The 27234-nt window shown below is 42.7% G+C and overlaps 1 protein-coding gene across 2 annotated transcripts in view; it reads left to right on the forward strand.

Moving 5' to 3' along the window:
- The window catches only part of FBXW7 (F-box and WD repeat domain containing 7), a 280449-nt gene that overhangs the window by 75103 nt on the left and 178112 nt on the right, over positions 1-27234 (forward strand). The window contains exon 1 of one of the 2 annotated variants that reach the window (XM_089670454.1): positions 13624-13779. The exons of the other annotated variant lie outside the window; for it this stretch is intronic. Coding sequence (XP_089526580.1) covers positions 13639-13779 — 141 coding nt within the window. The 5' untranslated portion in view covers positions 13624-13638. Of the gene's footprint in view, positions 1-13623; positions 13780-27234 lie in introns of those variants that run through there. 2 annotated transcript variants of the gene reach the window in all.

Here is a 27234-nt window from a genome sequence, read left to right on the forward strand (position 1 = left end):
GCGGGCTCAGTGCCCAGCCGTCCTGCTCTGCCTTGCACTGTGCGGGCTCAGTGCCCAGCCGTCCTGCTCTGCCTTGCACTGTGCGGGCTCAGTGCCCAGCCGTCCTGCTCTGCCTTGCACTGTGCGGGCTCAGTGCCCAGCCGTCCTGCTCTGCCTAGCACTGTGCGGGCTCAGTGCCCAGCCGTCCTGCTCTGCCTAGCACTGTGCGGGCTCAGTGCCCAGCCGTCTTGCTCTGCCTAGCACTGTGCGGGCTCAGTGCCCAGCCGTCTTGCTCTGCCTAGCACTGTGCGGGCTCAGTGCCCAGCCGTCTTGCTCTGCCTAGCACTGTGCGGGCTCAGTGCCCAGCCGTCTTGCTCTGCCTAGCACTGTGCGGGCTCAGTGCCCAGCCGTCTTGCTCTGCCTAGCATTGTGCGGGCTCAGTGCCCAGCCGTCCTGCTCTGTCTAGCACTGTGCGGGCGCAGTGCCCCGGCCGTTCTGCTCTGGCTAGCACTGTGCGGGCGCAGTGCCCACAGCCGTTCTGCTCTGCCTAGCACTGTGCGGGCGCAGTGCCCCGGCCGTTCTGCTCTGCCTAGCACTGTGCGGGCGCAGTGCCCCGGCCGTCCTGCTCTGCCTAGCACTGTGCGGGCGCAGTGTCCCGGCCGTCTTCTGCTTAGCACTGTGCGGGCGCAGTGCCCTGGCTGTTGTCCTCTGCCTAGCACTGTGTGGGCATATTGCGCAGCCTTCCTCCTCCGCCTAGCACTGTGCGGGCACAGTGCCGGTGTACTGCACAGTGCTTGGACGGGACATTACACTCAGTGGTGTATCATCCATTTTGCAAGTGTGTGCAGGGCACATGGGCCCCGAAGTAGGGATTCCTTGTACGGATTGGTCTTCCAGTGGCTAACGGAGCTGACACCAGAGGTTGATTAGGCTGCTCAGCATGTGGTAGTACTGAGCATCCAAGTGCTTTTGCGTATGAGGGTAACCTGAAGAAATAAAAAAAGGGTGTTTTTTTTCCCCCTCATTATGGCCGGCCCATCATTTACTCTCTCAGGAGATGCGCTTCTGCTGGCTGTTAAGAGGGCCCGACACTCCTGTTTCCTGATGAGCACCCAATCTGTGCTCGGCACACTGCACAGTCTCTCCCCTCTCTGCTAGTCCGCAGGTGCGGTGCTGGAGACAGGCAGGGAGGTGAGGAAGAGATAAACCGCACAATGTTAAACATTAAAAGTTTAAGTCGCCATAAAGCCCCAGACATTCCTAGCATCTCTGTCTAATAAAAAAAATCATTAGTTGTTCTTGCTATTGATAAAGACTGGTTTTGGTTAAAATTATTTTTTTATCAGGACAAGTAGATTGTCATGAGGGCCTCAGGGCAGCAACTGTTGGGGACAGTCTTTAGTCCTGACTCTTCAGTCATTTAAACGTTGGAACCAATTGGCGCACGTCAAGGCAGTCAATAAGGCCTGCAGGCAGTATCAGATCTATGGAGTAATTGGAAGGTAGTTCCTAATGGCTCAGTTATTTATGGTGGTAGCAAGTAGCTGCCACAAGGCCCTCTCCCCAAACCCAGCGACACAGTATCAGTGGTGTCTCCGATCGGGTATCCTCTCACTCTTGGTTGCCCGTGACAACTCTGGTAGGTAGTTTCGTCCTTCAGTACTCGGGTCAGGCTCTGTACTCTCTGGCTTTCCCTCACACGGGGAAGGAGGAAGGATTGTCTGCCTGGCTACAATGTCACTACTGTATTTTAGTGAAGAAAAGCGGAATATGCTCCGCTGAAATGTTGACTTTGATTGAACTATATTGGAAGATTCTTTCTGTTGCAAGTCTCATTGAGTGCACATACTGCCTGCTTCTTATTCCATTTACTTTTTTCATAGACTGCACACATGCCTTGTGAGTTCCAGCACCTGTTCTGTAAATTATAGTATATATTTTTATATATCCTTTTCCCCTTTTTTTTCTAGGTATAGTTGCCCTCCAAATGTGTATTCCTCTGAGTATCTTTTCATATACAGAATACAGATTGGAGATTGATCGCACTGAAATTGTTGGTATCATGCAATACAGCTTGGAAAAATTAAATGTAACCTAATGTAATATTACCTATGTATAAAACATAATTTTTAAATTAAACTGGAGTTCCATGGTAAACTTAGCTTATCTTAAAATTTCTCTTTTGACTTCCTAACAATCATGCTGACTAACCTAATTAAGAAAGATATAGATAGAGATATATATATATATATATATATATATATATATATATATATATATACACACAGTCAGGTCCATAAATATTGGGACATCGACACAATTCTAACATTTTTGGCTCTATACACCACCACAATGGATTTGAAATGAAACGAACAAGATGTGCTTTAACTGCAGACTGTCAGCTTTAATTTGAGGGTATTTGCATCCAAATCAGGTGAACGGTGTAGGAATTACAACAGTTTGCATATGTGCCTCCCACTTGTTAAGGGACCAAAAGTAATGGGACAGAATAATAATCATAAATCAAACTTTCACTTTTTAATACTTAGTTGCAAATCCTTTGCAGTCAATTACAGCCTGAAGTCTGGAACGCATAGACATCACCAGACGCTGGGTTTCATTCATCCCTGGTGATGCTCTGCCAGGCCTCTACTGCAACTGTCTTCAGTTCCTGCTTGTTCTTGGGGCATTTTCCCTTCAGTTTTGTCTTCAGCAAGTGAAATGCATGCTCAATCGGATTCAGGTCAGGTGATTGACTTGGCCATTGCATAACATTCCACTTCTTTCCCTTAAACTCTTTGGTTGCTTTTGCAGTATGCTTTGGGTCATTGTCCATCTACACTGTGAAGCGGCGTCCAATGAGTTGTGAAGCATTTGGCTGAATATGAGCAGATAATATTGCCCGAAACACTTCAGAACTCATCCTGCTGCTTTTGTCAGCAGTCACATCATCAATAAATACAAGAGAACCAGTTCCATTGGCAGCCATACATGCCCACACCATGACACTACCACCACCATGCTTCACTGATGAGGTGGTATGCTTAGGATCATGAGCAGTTCCTTTCCTTCTCCATACTCTTCTCTTCCCATCACTCTGGTACAAGTTGATCTTGGTCTCATCTGTCCATAGGATATTGTTCCAGAACTGTGAAGGCTTTTTTAGATGTCATTTGGCAAACTCTAATCTGGCCTTCCTGTTTTTGAGGCTCACCAATGGTTTACATCTTGTGGTGAACCCTCTGTATTCACTCTGGTGAAGTCTTCTCATGATTGTTGACTTTGACACACATACACCTACCTCCTGGAGAGTGTTCTTGATCTGGCCAACTGTTGTGAAGGGTGTTTTCTTCACCAGGGAAAGAATTCTTCGGTCATCTACCACAGTTGTTTTCCGTGGTCTTCCGGGTCTTTTGGTGTTGCTGAGCTCACCGGTGCGTTCCTTCTTTTTAAGAATGTTCCAAACAGTTGTTTTGGCCACGCCTAATGTTTTTGCTATCTCTTTGATAGGTTTGTTTTGTTTTTTCAGCCTAATGATGGCTTGCTTCACTGATTGTGACAGCTCTTTGGATCTCATCTTGAGAGTTGACAGCAACAGATTCCAAATGCAAATAGCACACTTGAAATGAACTTTTGGACCTTTTATCTGCTCATTGTAATTGGGATAATGAGGGAATAACACACACCTGGCCATGGAATAGCTGAGAAGCCAATTGTCCCATTACTTTTGGTCCCTTAACAAGTGGGAGGCACATATGCGAACTGTTGTAATTCCTACACCGTTCACCTGATTTGGATGTAAATACCCTCAAATTAAAGCTGACAGTCTGCAGTTAAAGCACATCTTGTTCGTTTCATTTCAAATCCATTGTGGTGGTGTATAGAGCCAAAAATGTTAGAATTGTGCCGATGTCCCAATATTTATGGACCTGACTGTATATATATATATCTATTTTCCGGGCTGCTCTGTTCACATTATCTGACTTCCCTTTGAGAGCCAAAGGTGACTCTAGGGGAGAAGAGGGAGCTCCAGCAGTGGATGGGCCATAGTAAGCATATGGATGACATCACCGCTCCTAGGCATTGCCAACTGTTGTTGTCTCCTCTCCCATGCAGTCAATGCTGGTTGACACGCACAATCTCTTGACTGGATCAGAGCAACCAGAAAATAGATAAGTATACAGATCTTTCTCACACAGGTTAGTCAGAATAGGTGTTAAGAGGAGGAAGGGAACATTTTTAGGATTAGTTAAGTTTGGCATGCAATGCTACTTTAATCATTCTCACAACTTTTATGTTTTAGCATTTAGATCTACTTAATGGAAAGAGTTTACTTTGCTTTTTGAGCTATCTGTCCTTGACCTAATTACTACACTACAGGTCCTGCCAATCTTTTGGATAACACACATATTCATGTTCAATCAGTGAAGAGCCTCTTTAAAGTGGTTGAAGATTTTTTTTACCTTTTATGCATGGAATGCATAAAGGTGTAAAAAAACATTGTGCCTTTACAGAATGCAGCTTCCCCCGAAGCCCCCTCCCCCTTATACTTGCCTGATCCCGATCCAGCGATGTGCATGAGAGCAGAGGCTCTCCCATCTCTTTGGATCCCACTGCTGTCAATCACAGCCATTGAGGAGAGAGCAGGGGGTTGGGCCGAGCCACGCTCTGTGAGTCTTATGGACACACAAAAGTGGCTCAGGAATGAGCATGCTCAAGTGCCCCCAGAGCAAGCAGCTTGCTATGGAGGCACTTGGGGGGGTGGGGGCTGGGGGTTGAGCCAGGAATGCTGGTGGGGGACCCAAGGAGAGGAGGATCAAGGCTGCTCTGTGCAAAGCCATTGCACAGAGCAGGTAAGTTTAACATGTTTGTTTATGAAAATGGTCCTGTCTAAGTTTGTAATGGTGCGTTCCAGACTCACAAGTGATAGAGTGGCATTCAGAGATAAGTGTTCACCTAGGATTGCTATTGACGGGAGTTTTCGCATTGTAGTCTATGGGAAGCGGGACTTCCCGTTGACGTGTATGGGAGGCACGACTTCCCGTTGATGTCTATGGGAGGTGCGTCTTCGCATTGACATCTATGAGAGGTGCGACTTTCTGTTGACGTCTGTTGGGGGGGGGGGTGCGACTTCTCGTTGATGTCTGTTGGGGCAGCGCAACTTCCCTTTGACTTCTATTGGGGGAGCGCGACTTCCCTTTGACATCTATTGGGGGAGCGCGACTTCCCTTTGATGTCTATTGGGGGAGCGTGATTTCCCGTTGAATCCTATGGGGGAGGGGGTTGAGACTCATCATTGAATCCTATTGGGAAGCTCAAATTATCTTTTAAATCTAGGGGGTAGGGGGACGCAACTTATTATTGAAGTCTATGGGGGGGCGCAGCTTATCATTCAAGTCTATGGGGGGGTGGTGTGCGACTTATTATTCAAGTCTATGGGGGGGGGGGCGCGACTTATTCAAGTCTATGGGGGGGGGGGCGATTTATCATTCAAGTCTGAGGGGAGGGCGGGGGTACGACTTATAATTGAAGTCTATGGGGGGGCACACCTCCTCATTGAAGCCTATGGGGGGGATGGCGAGACTTATTTAAGTCCATGGGGGAGGGGGGCGGGCAGGGGTGCGAAGTCTGTGGGAGGTAGTGTGTGAATGCAGGCGCCGGGACGCAATTTATAGTCCCCATAGAAACCTGGCGCTTGGGATTTGTTGAGCCCCTGTTGTAAATTGCTGACAGAATTAGAGGTTCATGAAGTCTCAATAGAGTGATGTTGCTCAAGTTGAGCTGTTTCTTTTCAATCTTCTTAGAAATTCTAGCACCACTGGCCCTAAATCTATTACACCTATGTGTTTGCATCTTTGAATGGCTGTCTCCCTTGTGAATTGCAAGGCTATATTGTACAGCTACTGTACCTTGCAGCACCTTCAGCCTTGCCATAGTGTAAATGTATTTTGGTGGGGTCACGCAGCAACAAATGGGATGTCTTTTTATAACTTTCTGTTTAAACATATCTGTTACTTTCTCATGACTGTTGTGTTCACTGTTGTCATTCAGCTGAGGCAACACTAGATCTCTTGCTGATGATGTTCAGTGTTGTATGAGCTGATTCTAGGGCATCTATCTACTGCTTTATGTGCCTTTGCAGATGGGTTGATAGATTGCATGGATCTCCAAATGTATTTTCTGGGTGTGAAGCTCTTTTGTACAAGAGTAGCCTTTGAGGAAATCTCATTATATCTCAGTGAAGGATATCGCAACCTGAAATATCTGGAATTCGTTCCAGTGTCTAAAGAAGAAAAATAACTTATTGTGATGAGGAAAAGCTGTTCAGTCCTGCTGTGCTTATTTCCCTGGAGGAGAGCATTGCTCTGTCTCACGGCTATGATGCCTAGATCTCATTTCATCTGGCAGTTTTACACACAACAAATATATGGGCATTAGGGATAGCACTAGTAAAATGGGCTCTCTTTTTTTGTTAGCTATATTTTAAGAGTGGCTCCTTGAAGGAATACTGTGATCACCAGCTGTTCAGAGGCTTTCTGTTTTAAAGGAATAATAAACTGTCTTTGATAGTATTTTCTGTTGTTTAAGGGTGAGATATGTAAGTGGTGGCAGATTTAGTAACCTAAAATACTGGTTTCTAATTTCTTTTATCCATTATTTCTCATCCAGATATATTTTCTTTCGTGATGGCACATACCTCCGGTGTGTATATCATTAGCCTCATGTATATACATCCTCTTAATCAATATTACAATAAAGTAGCTGACACACACAATCCAGGTTATAAATAATTGATTACATACTTTTGCTCTTCATATTTCCTTCCTGTGCTGTAGTGCTGATTTCTCCAGGAACACTAACTCTTCCCAACTGGCACTTTTTAAAGCATATCCTTGATTAGATGGCCAAGAAATGTAATCAGTCTGCCTGGTCTATGGCATTCTGAAAATCAACCAATATTGGCTAGCCTGGGTAAACACTCCTCTTCCTCCCTTAACATTTATGGTGTAAACTTGTCAATGTCATACATTCCCTTAATAGTACTAAAACATTTCATTAATGCGTATTACAGAACTATTATAGAAAATGAATGCAGTTCCTTGATGAAATGTTTCACCTTTTAGCAGTTTTTTTCCTCAGTTTTGGAATTCTCTTGTGGATTTGCAACTAGCGGGGTAGGATCGGTTATTGCCCTTGCATAGCTATGGGAGAAAGAAAAGAGTTGCTCAGAAAACTCGTTAGTTGGCCAAGAAATTTTAGTCCTATTTAAGGATGAGTATACACTGTTCTGTGAAAGTATTCACCCTTTTGGTGTTTGCTGCTTTGATGCATCACAGCCTGGAACTAAATTTGATTTTGAGGGCTCTTATTTGATATACACAGCATGCACTAGGACTTTGAAGGTGCAAAATGTGGGTTTTTGTCCCCATACCTACACTGTCTGTGTTCGAGGACCTGCACTTTCATGGCTGTCAACGGATAGAAGTGCTGCATCCCAATAGACATAAATCAGTCTGCCTATAAGCAGATGCATGGAACACCAGTGCATTCCACGCAGGCAAAGACTGCCCTCTGCACTGATGTACCTGTAGGTTTGCCCATGTAAATGAGATCTAATTTACTATAGGCCATGCACACACTCCAAGAAATGACACCATGAAACTACAAGATCAATGCACATCTTTGCATGGGTGTATGGATAAGGTGTGCTTGTGTGAATTGGGCCTTATTTTACTATAAGATCAATGCACATCTTATGCAGGTGAAAAACACAAGGTGCAGGTAGGAGGGTTTATAATGCCTTTAGGCCAGTGTTTCTCAACTCCAGTCCTCATGGACCCCCAACAGGTCATGTTTTCAGGATTTCCCTCAGATGAAACAGCTGTGGTAATTACTAAGGCAGTGAAACTGATCAAATCACCTGTGCAAAATAATGGAAATCCTGAAAACATGACCTGTTGGGGGTCCATGAGGACTGGAGTTGAGAAACACTGCTTTAAGCAATGGCCTTTTTCTGGCCATTCTTCCATAAAGCCCCACTTGGTGGAGTGGACAGCTTAAAGTGGTCTTATGAAGTTTTGGTGAGAAGTCTTCTCTTGTCAGGTTTGTAGTGGTACCATATTCTTTCCATTTTGCTTTTGTTTTAATGGTGCTCCATTTTTTTCTAAGAAGCCTATACTACTACTCAGCTTTGTAACCTATTTGGAGAGCTACTTGGTCTTCATGTTACTTGCATAGTGTTGCAGACTCAGGGGCCTTCAGAACTGGTGTATTTTTATATTGACATCATCTGACAGATAATGTGACAATTTGACTGCGGGTAACAGTAAACATGTTGTGCGTGCAATATTGCATAATATGAACGCATAATGTAAACCAACTAGCCAGACTGTCTGTCAACCATTGTAAAGAAAATGGCTGTCACTATAACCATAATAATATATAGACAGTTTTTAATATGCATCCATCACAGCCAGATATCACATTAAAAAACCCCTAAAATTCCATGAATGCATGGGATACAAGAACCCCCACCTACATATTCATTAGTGTGGCAGTAAGACTGTGTGAAATGGACAACCAATTTTGTCGCTTATGTGGTGCTAATCTGATGTTCATTGGCATGGCAAAATAAAACTGTACAAAAGAGACGTTTAGGTGTCTGCTCATGTAGTGCTGATCATCTGTGGCTGGAACCGGTGTAGGCATCCTGGGGCTGGCGATCATGTACACCAGAAGTGACACGCCGGATGTAGTCAGTGTTCGTGTTCAGGAATACTGGAAGAAGCTACACTGGAGTTGGTCTCTGGCCTTTGGAATTTACGGAACGGATACAAGATGGCGGGGATGTTACGTGACCCTGTCACGTGGATGTTCAGGTGTCCTAGGATGCCTATTTCAGAAGTAACGTGTTTCAAGCTGCTCTCTGAGTTCTGTCAAGCCCTTCCTTGACCTGTTGTTAGATGGGCCTGCAGGTTTCCACCATGGAACAGAGCGTGTTTCCGGCAGAAGAAATGGTGCTTCTTTTTATACCATAGTGTGAACTCAGGAACATAGAAGAGCGACAACAGAAAAAAGACCAAGTGGTCCTTTTTTGAGTTATTTTTTAAAACAATCACATGACTTGATAAAGCACATGCGCACAAAACGCGTTTGTCATAGCAACATCCCCACCACGTTGGATCCGTGACGTAGATTCCGGAAGTCAAAGACAGATTCCAGTGTAGCTTCTTCCAGCGTCCCTGTACATGGGCATTGACTACATCCAGCATGTTGCTTCCAGTGTATACGATCACCAGCCCCTGGTCGCCTACACTGGTTCCAGTCACGTGATCAGCGCTACATGAGTGGTACAACTAGATGTGTTTTTTTTTGTACAGCTTTTTTTTCTGCTATACCGATGAACATCGGATTACCGCCACATAAGCGACAAAATTGGTCGTCCCTTTTGCACAGCCTTACTGCCACACTGAATATGTAAGTGGGGGTTCTTGTGTCACATGCGTTCATGGATTTTTAGTGGTTTTTAATGTGATCTTTGGCTGTGATGGATGCATAATAAAAATTTTGTCTATATTATTATGCTTATAGTGACTGCCATTTTCTTTGCAATGGTTGACATATAGGCTGGCTAGTCCCCAGTCAATGCTACTGGGAATCCCTAAGTGCTTTTGGTTTATTATTTTCTCTTGTTTGCCTGCCTCTATGTTCCAGTGCTTTACCCAAAACAGCTGTGGATGCTCCCTTGATTTTCACAAAGGTTTTTGAAATCAACAGAATAGATCATGGCGCCGGACTGTATTGGATTTGTTTGGACTTTTTAATGTAGATACATATTGAAATCCTAAGTTTATGTCATAATTGAAAGCAACATTGTATGTGGGTTTTTTTCCTATCATAATATGCTCCTTCACTGTGTTTTGCTTTATATATTGTGTACAGGTTCTACAGGACTTGCTTAAAGCCGCACTGAGTGTTCAGTTTAAAATGGTTAAATGCATTACATCTGCATCAAACAGGTGTGCAAATGAACCATCTTATGGTTGTTATTTTATTTACTTTAAGCATTGTAGCTTTAAAAGTCTGCCCCTGCCATATTGATATAGAGAAGGATCCTTGCTCTCTGTGTGGAAGCATTGGTCTTGCTGCAGAGGTCCCAACATGCTCGCCATAGAGCTAGAGTTCTTCAATTAGCAGAAAGCATAAGCTTTACTAATTCCAGAGCTGTTGGCCTGACACAGCAGATTTGTATCAGATCCCTGCAGAGAGACCATTGCTTCCATGCAGGAGGGTCCTTACTGGAAGTATACCTGAAAGGAGTAGGTTTTTATACTCTACTACAGTGGTAGTCAACTTCTCAACCTCAACACCCAAAAATTTCAGTCATGCAGCATTTGTAGCAGCATAACACAATGCACACTGAAAAGCTGGAGTACAATAACCCCTAGCAGTGGTGTCAGTGAGTGATTTAAAAACCCCCAGCATTGATGTTTTTGAGTGCTATAATAAACCCCAGCATTGGTGTAAGTGGATGCATTAATAATCCCAGCACTGGGTGACATTGGTGGCAATAACCCCCAACATTGGTGTCAGTGATCAGAAACTGCCAGCATTGGTGTCACTGGATGCAGAAATATGCCCTAACATTGGTGTCAGTGAACTTATTAAACAACCCTCTGCATTGTCAGTGGACACAATTTTGTAAGCCATAACATTGATTTTAGTAGATGCAGCAATAACCCTTAGCATTGGTCTCAGTGGGCACAATAATTGGTGTCAGCGAACACAATAATCTCTGCAGCTTGGATGTCCGTATTCTTAACTAGCACACACACTGGTGGTCAGTGGAAGTGAAATTTAACCTCCCTGCATTGGTGGTCATGGCAGTGAGCTTTAACTTAATCCCGTCCCCTTTGGTGATCATGACGGTAAAAGATATCTGATGGCATATTTTTCAGTTAGACCAGTGGTTCTCAACCTTCCTAATGCCGTGACCCTTTAATACAGTTCCTCATGTTGTGGTGACCCCCAACCATAAAATTATTTATTTTCAGTAATTATAATTCATGAGTGTCGTTTTACCTCCAATACTGCTGCTTTCAACACAGTAGCTGCTTTTAACAGAGTAGCTACCTTCAACACAGCAGCTGCTTTCTACACAGTAGCTGCTCTTTACACATCGGAAATATGTGTTTTCTGATGGTCTTAGGGGACCCCTGTGAAAGGGTCGTTCGACCCCCAAAGGGGTCGCGACCCACAGGTTGAGAACCACTGAGTTAGACAAAGAATAAAACACTTGAAAGAAGACAAACCTTGTGAGAATAAATAATCTCCATGTAGATAGTCTACTGGGAATTTAAATCCAGGTAGTAAATTAGTTGGTTATGTTGGCTACACATTCGCCATATATTGTGTTGTGTATTCAAGCTGCTGCTAAATCTGCCTGTATAGCTACTGACTATTGCTCTGATTGGCTATATTCTAGTGCTGTACTGGTCAACAATGCATTCTGAGTGGAGGAGGCTTCATGAATGACAGGAACGTCTCTGCTCATTCACAGAATGCATTGCATTTTGGGAGAGTAGTAGTGCAAGGCCTCTGAAAGGCAAAGAGAGCAGAAAGGGGCTGGTGAGAGGCACAACTAGCTGTTAGGAAGACCGCTGTTCAGGGAAATATCTGGAGGCTCGGACAGGAGGAATCTTACAAGAAGTTGAAGTTTGCAGGAGATGGGATACCACCAGTACATGTGACTAATGTGCTTGGTGCTGTTTTGGGGATATAAAATAAGTTTAATATCATACAGGCAAAGGAAAATTTTAGACAATTCAAATATAATTTCCTTTGTATCCACATCATTCACTTTTAGCACTTAAGCAACACTGTAACATGTATTCCCAACTCTTCTTTTCACCTACATTAATATTTGACAGCATGTGGACAATATTTTTTGCTGCTTTTGAACTTAAACAGATAGTACTGCTTTGCGAGTTCCATGTGTAAATGTGTTTAATTCTTGCACTTTGATGGACCATATTTACGCTGGTTTCCTGTATTGGCACAGTACAAGACAAGAAAACATCAGGCACATCTCCGATTCATAACCTTGTGTTAGAAACAGCAGCTGATTGAAACTGCTCATGTAGCTAAGAAGTTGGTTAACCACCTCCTTACATCCAAGTTATTTCACCTGGTATTACTTTAAATTTTCCACATAATCGGCACTTTTCTTGAGCGGCTCCTGTGGAAGCAGCACAGGGAAGTGAAAGAGAGAGAAAAGCCAAGTCCTTGGCAAAAGCAGCTGAATTGCATCTGCAGATGAATGAGGATTTAAAATTCTATGCAGCAGACAGTACCTCCAGCAGGCGAGTAAAAGGTTACTGCATTATTTTGCTTGTTTGCATCCAGCGTACCAATTGGTAGAGTGTTTCAGTTCGTCGTCACCTCTGCATGCCCTGGCTGTAGTTACTCTAAAGACGGATATGAACTCATTTTAATAGCAAAAGGGCATAGCAAGGTGATGCTATTATCTTACAATACAATTTGATCATATAAAAATTGCTATTTATTTTGTCTTTTTCAATCCATTTCTGCTATGGTTATCCCACTGCAATTGTGTTGTGGTCCTCTTCTGTTACAACAGAATGCTATATTTCAAATTTGTGCTTCTAAACTGAGGAAATCTTTTGCTTGTAGCTGAAAGTATGAGAGACGTTTTTTTGTTTTGTTTTTTTTCTTTTTTTAAATCAAGAATGTCAAACTATTCACTGTAAGGCAAGAACATTTTTCAAATCCAGTGGTTTTTTTTTAGATGTTCATTTGTTTGTAAAGCTAGTAAAACAGCAAATGTGTGCAGCTATGTCTGTTTCTAATCTCTTCTGTGTGAGAACTATGATCTAAGGTTGTGTAGAGCTATTGATGCATTTACTGTGCTCTCCAAATTATTAACGCAAATTGATAAGCAGCTCAGCGAAGAGGCCAGTATTACGCATGCCGTGTAGAATTGGCAGGTCCCACCTAACCACTGGAGTCAGCAAAGGTCAGCTGCTGTGACTTGCAAATAAATGAGCACAAATGGTGAACCGTTCCCTGTTTTCCGACTACGGAAGAGCATGTAAGCAGCAATTGCTTTCAGGTGCCGATCATTCGTGAACAGGGTACTTGGGGACAGCTGAAAGGGGTGTGGCTGATTCCTGTTGGCTGTAGCTTAGAGAGCACCATCACTAAAAGGGAAACAGGTTGGATAGGTTGCAGAGCTCTAACATCTGAACAGGACAGCTCTTTTGCCAGATAATGCAGATCAGGATGCCTGCTGTGTTCACAAGTGTACATTTCTTCTGGAGAGGCTGTGACAATTCACATTGAACAACTAGAGAAAGACTTGACTTCTGCAAGAAATGATGCTTTAGCCTGAACCTTGATACTGTACAGTTAAGGATTCTGCCTGTGTAGTGTTCGCAGAAGCACTTTGGTGACCGGCTTATCTTTCAACAACCTGTTTCTTTTCTTTCTTTCTGTCCGTTTTTTTTCCCCCCCTCCTATTGATCAGAGTTAATTTCAGCCAGGGAGCTACGTAATGAGGCAGCCGGCTAGTGGAGAGTGCATGTGGGACAATAGCAGTGGTTATTTCCCAAGGAAAGGACTCGTCTTCTGAGCAAGTCAATGTGTGGCTGTGGCTGCAGCATCATTTCTTCTTTAATGAAGAGGCTGGGCCGCTCGACCTGCTGCTCCGATTTGCTTTCTTGCAGCTATCCATCAGATCCTTTGCAGAGGCTCTCCTTCGAATGTCTAAGCCAGCCAAAGGTAAACCATACAGCTTTCTTTACTGATAAAAGTGAAAATGGATGATCGGAACTTAAGGTTTCAGTGTGTAAGGTTTGGGGCTGATTTCTTGACCTTGTAAAACAAAACAAAAGTATCCAGTATCATGTGGCAATCACCAGATTCTGTACGGTTAAAAATGCACTGCAGTAATTGATTTTGTAATAGGATCTTTGATTTACTGGCAGCCCAAAGATGCAGTAGCTTTGCTTGGAATGAGTGTGTGCACTCTAATGAATGTTTACGTTGCTGTTGACCTGCCTTTCACTACAGCCTTAGCTTCTGTATACATAATATAAGATAGAGGACTTTATAAATCTGATCTTGTTGAGCACCCCATGTTTTATCTGATTACATTTAACTTGATTGTTATGTTTGTATTGACTTTCAGAATGTTACCATTCTCCAGCTGGAAACTACATTTGCTGAAAGATGCTGTACTCTTGTTACTGTTTAAAGCTGAACTGTAGCCTTGCTTTCAGTCTTGCACAGTTGTACAAGCTCTTCTCATTTACTCAGGTTGCTTACTCTGAATTCATAGTATTCTGTACTCTGACAGTGCTCATTATGAGCTGTGGGAAGTCCAATAGATCCCGCCTTATTTCCTGGCTGGATTATAGCCTTGGAGTCTAACCCTTTCCTACCCAGCCTTACTGTCCCTGGACTGCCCCTTTCATTCATTGGATTTCAGCCATGGAGACTCTGTATCACCTGTGGGTGTTACCCATGGCAGTCTGCATTTGCAAACAGCATGTCTAGGAATGGTAACTCCTTCACGCTAGGACCTATTCAAAGCACTTTAAATGTATGCATAACACCCCAAGAACCAGCTCACTGCATCATAGCTGAGGTCTCTTGAGAGGGATACAGAGTCATGGTGCTGTGATGATTTTAGGAAGCTACGTGGTATCAAAAAGAGACAAGTTTTGTAACACGCCAACAGATGACAGCACAAGGCTTTATGCACAGTCACAGGGAGCACCCGACCTTCATAAGTCGGTGTACCAAGATATTGTCTTGTGTACACCGGGAGCTGTGCAGCTGGTGCTATTCTGACCACATGCATTACCACATCTGCTATTTCATCATGGACAGGAAGTTAGCACAAAGGGCAAACATTCGTGAAACTGGGCAAATCAGCTACAGAGACATTTGATATAATTCAGCAAGTTTATGGTTGCTGCAGTGAGTTGTTTGAAGTGTTTTGAGTGGCACACGTGCTTCAAGAACGGAGGAACATCACTGGAAGATGAGAGATCGGGAAGGCCTTCAACGAGCTCAATCACCTGAAAATGTCGAAACCATTTGGCAACTTGTTCATGATAATCGTCGGAGAACAATCTACAACATTGCTGTCATTGCCTATGTTCGTCATATGGAACAGTCCAGGCAGTCCCCACGTGTGATGTGATCTTGCACCATGTTGCTGCTAAGTTAGTTCCCAGACTGCTGACTCAGGAGCAGAAGGAACACTGCTTTGAAATCCGCCAAGAACTCCGTCCTTCACTACCAGTGTCAAAACCTGGGTGTATGGGTTTCACATAGAATTTCACGTTTGTTCTTTGTTCAAACTGGCAGTTTATGATGAAAGAGCAGGCGTAGTAACACACATGGTCAGAATAGCACCAGTTACATAGCTCCCAATGTAAACAGGATGTTGTCTTTTGGCACACTGACTTACAAAGGTTGTTGCTCCCTGTGACTGTGTATGCAGCCTTATGCTGCCATCTGTTGGCTTGTTGCAAAACTAATCTAAACTTTTTGACACCACCTCATAGCACCCTCCTGGCCTCTCTCATCAATTGTGACCTGTCTGTATTGCATAGAGTAACCAAGAGATCCAGTGATTATTTCAGTGGGTCTAAAATAATGTATGTGATGAAAATGTAAAGGCTGTATTTAAAAATGAATGTGGAGGTCCAGGACCAATTTAACTAAGCCTAAAACTGCACCCCCCCCTTTTCTAAACCCCATTCTGACTACCATGTAAAAGGAAGGTGCTTATACTTTCCCATTCTGAGGGCTCTCCGGTCTAGCCACATGATCTCCCCAGCGGCTGCCTGCAGTGAAGAAGAGCGATCGCCAACAGTGGCTGCCTATGCCTGTGCCATCACCGATTGGCTTATTATGGGGCATCCGTTGTCTGCTGTCACTCCTTCCCTGAAGCTGCTGCTGGCAGCTGATCATGTGACTGGACAAGCTAGTTAAAATACAATTTAGAAGGGATGGCAGCAGTTTTGAGCTTAGATCAATCATGGACTTCCACTTGAATTATCATGTTGATGTGGAGGAAGTAAAGGAACCAGCTTCAGCATTAATGATATTTTAGGTCTTAAATAGTTAAATACAAAGATTCACATTTTATGATCAATATCCGTACTTGGCCATTTGGTTTTGCAGTATTGGTGTCCGGGGTTCAGTTTTCATTGGTACCACTGTCATCATGGATGTTTCTGCTTACTTTGGTAATACAGACTGCTCATGCAGGGTAAAACATACTTTCTTGTTAATTAGCTTTATCCAAAACTGATTTATTCGCTAAGTAATTAGAATAACTTCTTTCTTTTGCTTCTTTTTGTGGCAGAATTATGGGAAATGCTATGGCAATCCTCCCTCTTTACCACCACACGACAGCTGCTGGGCCTGGTTGGCTCATGCTTCTCCATACACAGAAGTGCCAGATGTTTCACTGGACTCTAGTGGGTGCAGGGGGGCAGCAGAAGAGCATGGGTAAATAGGAAGCTGCATCTGACGGAGAGAACTATTAAAACAACTTGTTACTTTGCCTTGAATTGGCAAAAAAGGGGTTTACTTTAACCACTAGCCTACAGGGCACTTATACCCCCTTCCTGTCCAGGCTAATTTCCAGCTTTCAGCGCTTTTGCACTTTGAATGACAATTGGGCGGTCATGCAACACTGTACCTATATGACATTTTTATAATTTTTTGTGTGACAGATAAAGCTTTAATTTGGTGGTATTAAATCACCTCTGGGTTTTTATTTTTTCTTAAACAAAAAACCACTGAAAATTTTGATAAAAAAATGTTTTTTCTTAGTTTTTGTTATAAAATTTTGTAAATAAGTGATTTTTCTCCTTCACTGATGTGCACTAATGAGGCTGCACTGATGGACACTGATGGGCACTGATGAGGAGGCACTGGTAGGTGGCACTGATGGGCATTGACAGGCATCACTGATGGGCACTGAAAGGCAGCACTGATATATGGCACTGGTGGGCGGCACTGACTGGCAGCACTGGTGGGCGGCACTGACTGGCAGCACTGATGGGCGGCACTGACTGGCAGCACTGATGGGCGGCACTGATGGGTGACACTGAAAAGCAGCTCAGATGGGCACTGATGTGGCATTGATGTGCACTGGTAGGCACTGATATGTGGCACTGATGGGCACTGGCACGAGGCACTGATATGTGGCACTGATGGGCACTGGCACGAGGCACTGATGAGCACTGACAGGTGGCACTGCTGGGGCTACACTGATCATCAGTGCCCTGATGATCAGTGTACATATCCCCTCCGCAGAAAGCCGATTACCGGCTCTCCTCTCCTCTCGAGCTGTCAGCGTGACAGCTCGAGAGGAGAGAAATGCTGATAACTGGCATTTCCTTGTTTACATATGATCAGCTGTGATTGGACACAGCTGATCACATGACCGAGCTGACATCTTCGGCTCTTTCCGTGATCGGTGATCCGCTGTGTCCGAGGGACACAGCACACCGCCGATTGACACGCTGTGCCCCCCTGAGCCTCACATGCGCAGTGAGAATGGGAGGACGTCATATGACGTCCTCCCAGAACGAGAGAGCCACCTTGCGCCCGTCATATTACTATATGGCGGGCGGGAGGTGGTTAAAGTGGTTCTAAAGGCAAAAAGGTTTTTTTTTTTTTACCTTAATGCATTCCCTGCATTCAGGTAAAACACCTTCATGTGTCTGTGCCTCCCAATAGTTGCACATCAAGAAGAGAATGCGCCAGAAGTGCCAGCGGTGGATCCAAGAACTGCAGGTTTGGGACCAAATAAAAATGCAAAGAGCAGGTAAGTATAAACCTGCTTGTTTAAAAAAAAAAATGCATTTATGATCACTTTTTATTAACTTGTCTGTATCGAATGCTTATTTCTGACAGTTCCTGCATTGTCCAGGAATTTTAACACAAATGTGCCTTCACCTTACTTCTGTGCAGTCAATTGTGTCCAATATTTGGTCTTGTAATCTTTCCTTCTAGTCTTGTAAAGGCAACACTTCTTGTAAGTAGACCAATTGGCTGTCTTTGCTTGCCCGGTCACACCCCATTGGTGTAAAGATCAAGTGCAAGGTGACACCCAGTTATACCCCCTTAGGCTAGGTTCACACCTAAGTGTTTTGCGTTATGCAGAAATGCACTACAGTCGAACATAATTTCCTATGGGTGAAGCTCACATCTACGCATTTTCAACTGGTGCGATTTTTGGAAAGGGTCAGGGACTTTTTTTAACCACTTGCTAACTGTGCTATAGCCGAATGACAGCTACAGCATGGTTGTCCAGTTCTGGGAGGGTGTCATATGACATCCTGCCAGAATGCGCGCACCTGGCGATCTCCGTGATCGCTGTGTCCTATGTGCAAAGCTGATAACGTCATGGGGTAAAAGGCCAATCATAGCGGCCTTTTACCACGTGATCAGCTCTGTCCAATGACACAGCAGCTCGTGGAGTAAATACAGTTGCCGGTTATCAGCATAACTTTCCTCATGCTGTCACAACGTGAGGAAATTACTGCCGATAATAACCGGCAGCTGTCAAAGAGCAGATCGGCACTGACCATCGGGGCACTGATGATCAGTGCCCCCCAGCAGTGTCGCCAGTCAGTTCTGCCTATCACTGACCATCATTGCTGCATATCACTGCCGCCTCATCACTGCCGCCTATCAGTACTGCCTATCAGTGCAGCCTCATCAATGCACATCAGTGAAGGAAAATTACCATTTTGTTAGAAACAAAGAAACTTTTTTTTTTTTTTCTTTTTCTTTCAAATTTTTTGCTCTCTTTTTGTTTTATAGTGCAAAAAATAAAACAACCAGGGCCGATTAAATACCACCAAAAGAAAGTTCTATTTGTGTGAAAAAAAAGATAAAAATTTCATAAGGGTACAGTGTTCCTTGACTATGCAATTGTCATTCAAAGTGCGACAGCACTGAAAGCTGAAAATTGGCCTGTGCACGAAGGGGGTAAACCAGCAAAGGCACCAGTAGGCAAGTGGCTAAACACAGAATGGTGTGTTTTTGGTTCAGTAGGCTTCAGTGGAGATGCTGCAGAATCTCATGCGCATTTTTTTACCCCTTTTTGATGTGCCCTAAAAAAAGAGCTGCAAAAAGGGATCACGCGCAAACTTCATAGTTGTGAATCTAGCCTTAGTGTGATGGGCAAGTGCCAAGTGTGTCTGTGTTTTTTTTTTTTTTTTTTTGTCAGCATGCTGCCAGCACCCTGCTTACGTTGTAGCCTACATTCCCCCACTATCTCTCCATAGCTAATGTATTCAGAGTTAGTGGCATGCTGGGAGATTCTCGCACACAAAGCAATGCTCTGTGCATGCTTGTGTTAATGTTTTTTAGTGTTTTAACCAGGTAATAAGTTGCTCTGCGCACCCTTTTCAGTCTGAAAAAAAATTTCTTTCAGTGGTGACACTAGAGGAATATACAGAAGGGGAATCACTTCTGCCTATCACTTGTGCCTGAAGTTCAGAATTTGTGAACCTGTCTGGAATATAGACTCAATTTGAGAAGGCAGAACTACTGTATGGGTGCCCAGTTATACAACACAAGCTGGCCATACCTGTAGCAACTTTCTGGCAATTTCACTTTCTATTGACTTGAAAATGAACATTCAGTCAAAAGTGGTTGCCCGAAAACCAAGCAGGGTACTACTGACAAGTTTGAACTGTCCAACTGACAGTTTACAAACAGCTTTTGAAAAAACTTGATCAAATCCCGAGACCGCATGGGCAATTATTTATTTATGTTTTTAAAAAAATCAGAGTTAAATCAAGGCAATTTTCATTCCATCTCTTTATGGTTTATCAAAAACATTATTTTAGGTATATGACTGCTCTGTGACATAGACCAAAAAATTTTAAATGGAAAGTGTGAATTTTGTACTTGTTGTCTTCTGATTGCTGTGATGGGTTTAGTTTTCTCTGTGGAATATGCTGGTGTTGTACAGATTCATAAATGGTTTCACTGACCTTTTATGCAAAAATATGAATTTAGATGTTTGTGTGTGGGTATGTGTGTGTATATATGTGTGTATGTATGTGTATATATGTATGTATGTGTATATATATATGTATGTATGTGTGTGTATGTATATATGTGTGTGTGTGTATGTATGTGTGTATATATATATATATATATATATATATATATGTGTATATGTGTGTGTATATATATGTATGTATGTATGTATGTATGTACACACACACTCGTGTGTATATAAAATTCTGCACACAAATACATCTCTGAAAATTTCAGCACAAAAACATTTTTCTGCAATTTGTTGTGCAGACATGTAGGTTTATTACTGTTAATAACCCCACCATGCATAAGCACCCGCAATAATTTGATTCGATTGACTTGTTTACCGGTTTTTAATTATTATTATTTTTTTGTCATACTCTCACACACTTCTTTTGGACCTGTGCGTTTCCATCATTATACCAACTGCGGGTGTGCTGAGAACTCCTTGCAATCACTGCTCTTGTTCAGCATGCCATTTGCACCAGAGTGTCTAATTGTGTACCTATCTGCAGAAAAGTGCATCTGTGACATGCAGTAATTATGGGATTGCAGAGCTCGCAGCAGTGTGCCTTGAATATATTTCTTTTCCTGAGCTGGCTGTGTTCATATTCATGAGAAATGTAAATAGGGGAAAAAAGCAGTGTCTGATGGCTTGTTCTCGCAGCTGTTGTCTCACCCATTTCTCCCTATCGTGTTTTGGGGAGAAAAAAAGAATGAAGACCTACAAAAAGGAGATACTGTATGTGTATTTGGACTTGCAGAGAATGTCTAATTGAAATATTAAGACTTATTAAAATGTAGCATTCTTTGCCTTTGCCTTACATATTTGCATCTCTAATGCCTTCAGGTACTGCATGGACAGGGGACCCAGCCCATATGTACTAAAGCAAATGTGTGAATACTGTATTGCCTGATGACAAGACAGTATGGTGGACTTATGGTAGTGCTTATGTACCCCACTGCCACCAATCCAATTGTAAGTGGACCTCTAGTGAAGGGTAAAGTGACACTAAACTCTGTTTTAAAAAAAGTTCATTCAATTATGCATTTTTAACTGAAAAAGTACCTTCTATTTAGGGCTGAAACAACGAATCGACATAATCAATTATATTTGATTATGAAAATAGTTGTCAACTATTTTCATAATTGATTAGTTGGTCAGCTGATTAGTTGGCCTGCATACAGAATGCATTATTTGTTTATATATCAAAAAGTGCAGCACACATACAGCTCAGTACACCATCCATACATGTCAGTGTCTGTGAACTTGTGTGAGGCGCAATGCTTCGTGGGACATGAAGTCCTGGGCAGGAGAAGGAGGGTGATTTTATAGTAATTCTAAAGGTTTTTTTTTTTTTTTTTTCCTTGCTATAGGGACACAAAACCATTGCACAGAGCAGGTAAGTATGCAATGCAGGGAGAAAAGACAGTCACATTGTTTTAGTAAAAGTGGCACATAATACACATTGTTAGGCACACAGTTAACCCCTTGATTGCCCGTAGATGTTAACCCCTTCCCAAACAGTGTCATTAGTACAGTGACATTGTATAGTATCACTGTATTAGTGTCACTGGAGATCTCATTGTCAGTTCCCACACAGTGTCAGATTGCCCACCGCATTATCATAGTCCCACTATAAGTCGCTGTTCACCGCCAGTACTAGTCAATTAATTTAAATAAATATTCCAGTGTATATATATATATATATATATATATATATATATATATATATATATATATATATATATACACCATATTTTGTAGACGCTATAACGTTCACACAAACCAATCAATATACAGTTATTGGGGGTTTTTTTTATCGAAGACATTTTGGCCTAAGTTTATGAAAAAAATGGGATTTATTTTATTTTTTACTGGATATGTTTTATAGCAGAAATAAAAACAAATTTTCTTTTTCAAAATGTTTAATCTTTTTTCGTTTATTTAGTAAAAAAAACTCGGTGATCAAATACCACCAAAAGAAAGTTCTATTTGAAATAAAATGATATAATTTTTATTTAGGTACAGCGTTGCATGACCGCACAATTGCCATTTAAAGTAGCGCAGTGCCGAAGTGCAAAAAATGCACTGGTCATGTAGGGAGTAAATCCTTTCAGAGCTTAGGTGGATAATATTCTATTACAGCCCTGTCTGAAAATCTGCCAAACAGCATGTTGGTCTTTTTTTTTTTTCCCTTTACCTAAAAATCTGAGTCTGATGATATGTACCATATTCAACGTCTAATAGTATATACATCTCTTATGTCTGTTATTCTCAGTGTGGACTTGATATTTTGTTCCCCAACCATATAGCTGGTTATTATTTTTACCACTGCATATAGATATTCAAGGATAAATTGTCTTTTTTTTTTTTTTTTTTAATTTACATATTAACAAAGTTATGCACCAAACTTTTTTTGAGGTTTTTATCCGTTTTAGTCGATTAATTGAAACAATGGTCGGCCAACTAATCGATTATGAAAATAGGCCCTACTTCTACAGCTTTCAGCCTCCTCTAAATCTCCCAAATTCCTTTTTTTTTTTTTTTCTGCTGTAATCCAGCCTTCTGATAGAGGCTGGCTATGTTTGTTCTCCATGGTCCCACTTTGTTGTAGCATAGCCACTCTCTCTGGCTCCCTCCCAAGATGGACTAGGGACTATGGAGTAGGGACTGTGTGATTTGTAGTGCAGTGTCAGGAACAATGTGCATAATACCATAAATTGCTGTGAATAAATATCATAAACTACTGTGAGCACTCAAAAATCTTTCTTCCCATTATATATTTCACCTTGTTCAGTGCTCAGGTACTCAAGAATGCTTACCAGATAGGTATGACCACTTATTTCTAAGCTGGTCATAAAGTGCATGAAAGACAGACCTAGGTATATCAATCTTCTTTACTCCTTTCTCCTCCCGTTAGCAGCCAGTTCCTCTCTGCTAACTCATCAACTCCCATGCATTAAACACAGTCAAATTTATACTTTACAGACGGACCACAAAGTCTAAATCATTTAAAACTAGCGTTTTTTTTTTAAAATGACAAATACATACGCAAATAAAATCAGTATTAAAAGCTCATATGCCAGTATCGCACCCCATACATAGAGAATTAGCTAGCTCCAGGTGTCCTGTTTGCGTTGTGACAAAACATTCACCTCAATGTGTTTTGTCACAGAGGCAATTTTTTTTTTCGTTCAACCAGTGGATTGATTAAAAAAAAATAAAGTTGTTTTCCCAATTCACGCACTTGATATAGATGGGGGAATCCTCCTCACTGAGCTATTACGTTCTGAAAGTGGAAAGACTTTCCAGCCGTCAGAATACACCGATCAACTGCTGGTTATTTCATGCAGTGCAGATCGAGCAGGGCAAAATCAACAGTGTGGTTGTACAGAAGTTGATTGGTAGTACTTTTGTACAACCTTCCTGCCCATAAATGTATTGAAATTCAGCCAGTCCCTCCTGAACTGGGTGAATTTCAGTCCATGGATGGCCGGCTTAACCCACTACCAGGGAGTGCTCCAAGGCTGCCTGCTCTGTATGTAGTGGGGGAGAGGATGTCCCCAAGGCAGTAGGTCCAGACACCATCTTGGATGCACGCAGAGTTGCGGAGGAGTCATTTGGTCAGCTGAAAAAGTTGCCTATGCTCTTGCCTATATTGGTCGAGAATGATGGCAAACTAAGAGTCTGTGGCCCACCCCCACTAAACACAAGGGTTCCACATGGTGATTATAGGGGTGTTGCCTGGAAAAATATTAGGGGTAATTCAGGAGCGCTCACAGTGAGCGACTGATCCTGGCCATGAGCAAGCCATGCCTTTTAAAAATGGCATAAAATCTTGAAGCCAGGCACCGCAATGTTTCTTGGAAGGAAAGAGGCCCAACAGCTGATGCTGGTGGAGGCATGTTTTGCAAAACAAAATGTATTTTCTGACACATTATGTTGCTATTTGTACTATAAAGGTCTTTAGGATGACTGTCCTCTCTGTACTAGTGCACTAGAATTTTGTGGTAAAGGCTTTGCATGATTTTGTCACAAGTCCCAAAACTTTGCAAACCTTCTCTCCAGTGTCGGGGGATAGTTGTTGGCCTTTGCTTCAGTTTTGATCAGAGATGTCCTGAACCTCTGGGTCTAATCTGTCATTTCCAGGGGCTGCAAAATAGGATTTCTGTACCTGCCCCCCCTGCTTGATTCCTAACCTCCAGTCTGCCAGCTTCCTCTCAAAGACAGGCATACTTGCGGGCTGCACTCAATCAACTTTATAAAACTATTTACAATCCCAAAACCAAACCTCCTGTTGGATTTAAATTCTCTGAACACAGAATTTTGCATAGCGTCTGCAAGATATGTCAAAACTTCTCTCAGATCAGGGGAATTTCTGGCATCAGTGAACATACAAGATGACTACCTTCACATTCCCATCTTTCCTGTGCACCACGGCTTTCTATACTTTGCTGTGGGAGACCAATGCTTTCAATATTTCCTTTTCCCCTTTGGACTCCTTTCCACACCAAGAGTCTTCACAAAGGTGATAGCTCTTCGCCTAGCCCTGTTAAGGTCTCAGGACATCCATGTCCTGGAATACCTAGATGACCTGCTGCTGAGACTTCTGAGTCATATTCTTCTCTTCCAACATTCAAAGGATGTTTCAGCTCTTTTAAACTTTTGGATGGCTGATCAACTTCAAAATGTCTACCCCCCAGCCCTCCCACTGCTTAGAGCCTTTCTCAACCAGGGTGTGTTGAAGTTTCTTCAGGGGTGCTTTGGCAAAATGTCTAAAAGTTGCACAAAACTTGTTTACAAGGCTGCGGGTGGAAGAAGCCTGACTTTTAGTTATACAAAGCCATAGGTTTTCATATTGCCATTACGACCTTCTAGCCACTGGAGTCCTGACAACCAGTGATATCATCAGTTGATAAGTAGGATGTCAATTGCCTGCACAGCATCCTTATTTGACCCTCCCCTGCCCCTCTCCATCAGTGCTGAGGTCAAATTAGTGATGCAGAACTGAGAGAAACACTGTAATACTAGTCAGGACCAGTGTGCAAAAGTGTATTTGATTTGGAAGAATAAATCACTTCGAACGTTGGGTGTCCTACGTGTGTGGATGTTGCTGTGTTTTTATAAAACTACATTTTAGAATGGGGTGCCTCGCGACTGTCCATAATGTAGAGGGGGCCTTGACTGAAAAAAGGTGTAGAAACCCTGGGTTATTACTGAACATATCATTCCTATCTTGCTCAAAGCAAGAAAATCTACTTCTAAGATTTACCATTGCACTTGGAAGGCCTAGTTTGGCTGAGGCGAAAGCAGACACCTCAACATTTGACAGTATTCTATACCTTGCATCCTGGCCTTTCTCCAGTCTAGTTTAGACCAGATTCTGTCTTTGTACTCTAAAGAGACAGGTTTGTGTCCTATCCATTGTGTTCCAAAGACCTTTGGCTTCGCACACTATTGTTAATCCACCACTTTGACCTTCAGTGTCTCCCTGAGATCTAATTTTGTTACTTTAGATTGTTCAGAAACCTCCCTTTAAACTGATTCATTATATCCCATTGGAGAATTTCACCCGTGAGGTGACCTTTTTTTGCTGCAATTACCTTTTTCAGGCATTTTTCCGAGTTGGTGGCTCTTGTAAACAACCTTCTCTTCATAGTCATAAGTTGGTCCTGAGACCCAGACCTTCCTTTCTTCCCAATGTGGTCCCTTCCTTTCACCTCAATGATATTATACTCCCTTCACTCTGTCCTGCTCCAAAGCACCTTTTACTACTGTGGATGTGGTGGGCTTACCTAGCTGAAACATCTTAGTTTTAAAAACCGGTTCCCTTTTTGTCCTCTCTGAAATTTCCAAGCAGAGTCATCTTGCTTCCTCTTCTACCATATTTAGGGGGCTTGGGCAGCTTATTTACAGGGTTTGTCCTCAAAGACACACCCCCACCCCACTAGATCTGCTGGTGTTTGTTTGACAAAATTGCCACACAATCCTTTGTTCATTCCTTCTCAAAATCTTACTAGATTGATCTCCAGTCCTCTGCTGATCCAAGCTTTGCACACAAGGTGTTTCAATTGTCATCTAAAAATTGTGGGTCTGTTAATCCTTTCTGTTTGATCTATCGTTGCCTACCCCCCAGTTTGGGGACATCCTGTGGTCAATGACTACACATTCTGTGACATATACTGTAAGATTAAGTTAATGTGAATTTGGACTTACCTGTAAATTCCACATCTTGGAATACAATATAGGACACAGGGCCCTCCCCTCTGTTCTGTCTTTCTCCTTACTTGCTACAGAACTGCAATCCCAAAGAGTGGGTGGGGTTATGAAGGACCTCTTTCACATGGGTGTTCAGTCTAGATCTTTCAGTTTTTCAGATGGATCCAGATCACAGTGTATGTCTATAGGTGGGCTGATGTACATGGATGGTCATCCGTTTACATCTGCCTACATCCATGTCTTTTTTTTTTTTTTTTTTTTTTTTATCCCGTCCGCTCTATAGCAGTAATACTGCTACAGGGCAGCACGCTTGTGCAAAATCACGTGTGTGTGTGTGTATATATATACGTGATTTTGCATTTCCGGGTAGGGGGCACGTGCTCTACCTGCCCCGCGGCCTCGGCTGTGAATCACTGGGTCTTGGCTAGTGATCACTCGCCGGCACCCAGTGATCGAGGAGCATTACCGACGGAGGGAGAAAAGTATAAGTAAACAATACAGTTCTCTCCCCTGTCAACTCCTGCACAGGAGATCAAATACCGCTGAAAGAAAGCTCTATTCGTGGGAAAAAAAGGACATTAATTTCATTTGGGTGCAGCATTGCATGACTGCGCAATTGTCAGTTAAATTAACGCAGCGCCATAACGCAAACAATGGTCTGGTCAGGAATGGGGATAAATCCTCTGGAGGGCAAGTGGTTAAACGGAACAGCCAACATCCAGAAACAGGAGTAAATGGATGTCATTTTGCAGGTATAGCTACAATGTGTAAAACATTAAAAATAAGTGCCTATACTGTTTAAAATAGTAATACACTGTCTCACCCTGCTCCTCATATGCTCAGTTGCTCTCTAGTTTTAGGCACTGTGCTGAACTTGTAGAGGCCGCTCTGCTGATAGCCTAAAGATTTAATGCTGTTCAGGGGTT

This window comes from Staurois parvus, unplaced genomic scaffold, assembly GCF_062004578.1.
Source record: "Staurois parvus isolate SC_StPar_1 unplaced genomic scaffold, SC_StPar_1.0 ptg000090l, whole genome shotgun sequence".
Taxonomy (NCBI): Eukaryota; Metazoa; Chordata; class Amphibia; order Anura; family Ranidae; genus Staurois; species Staurois parvus.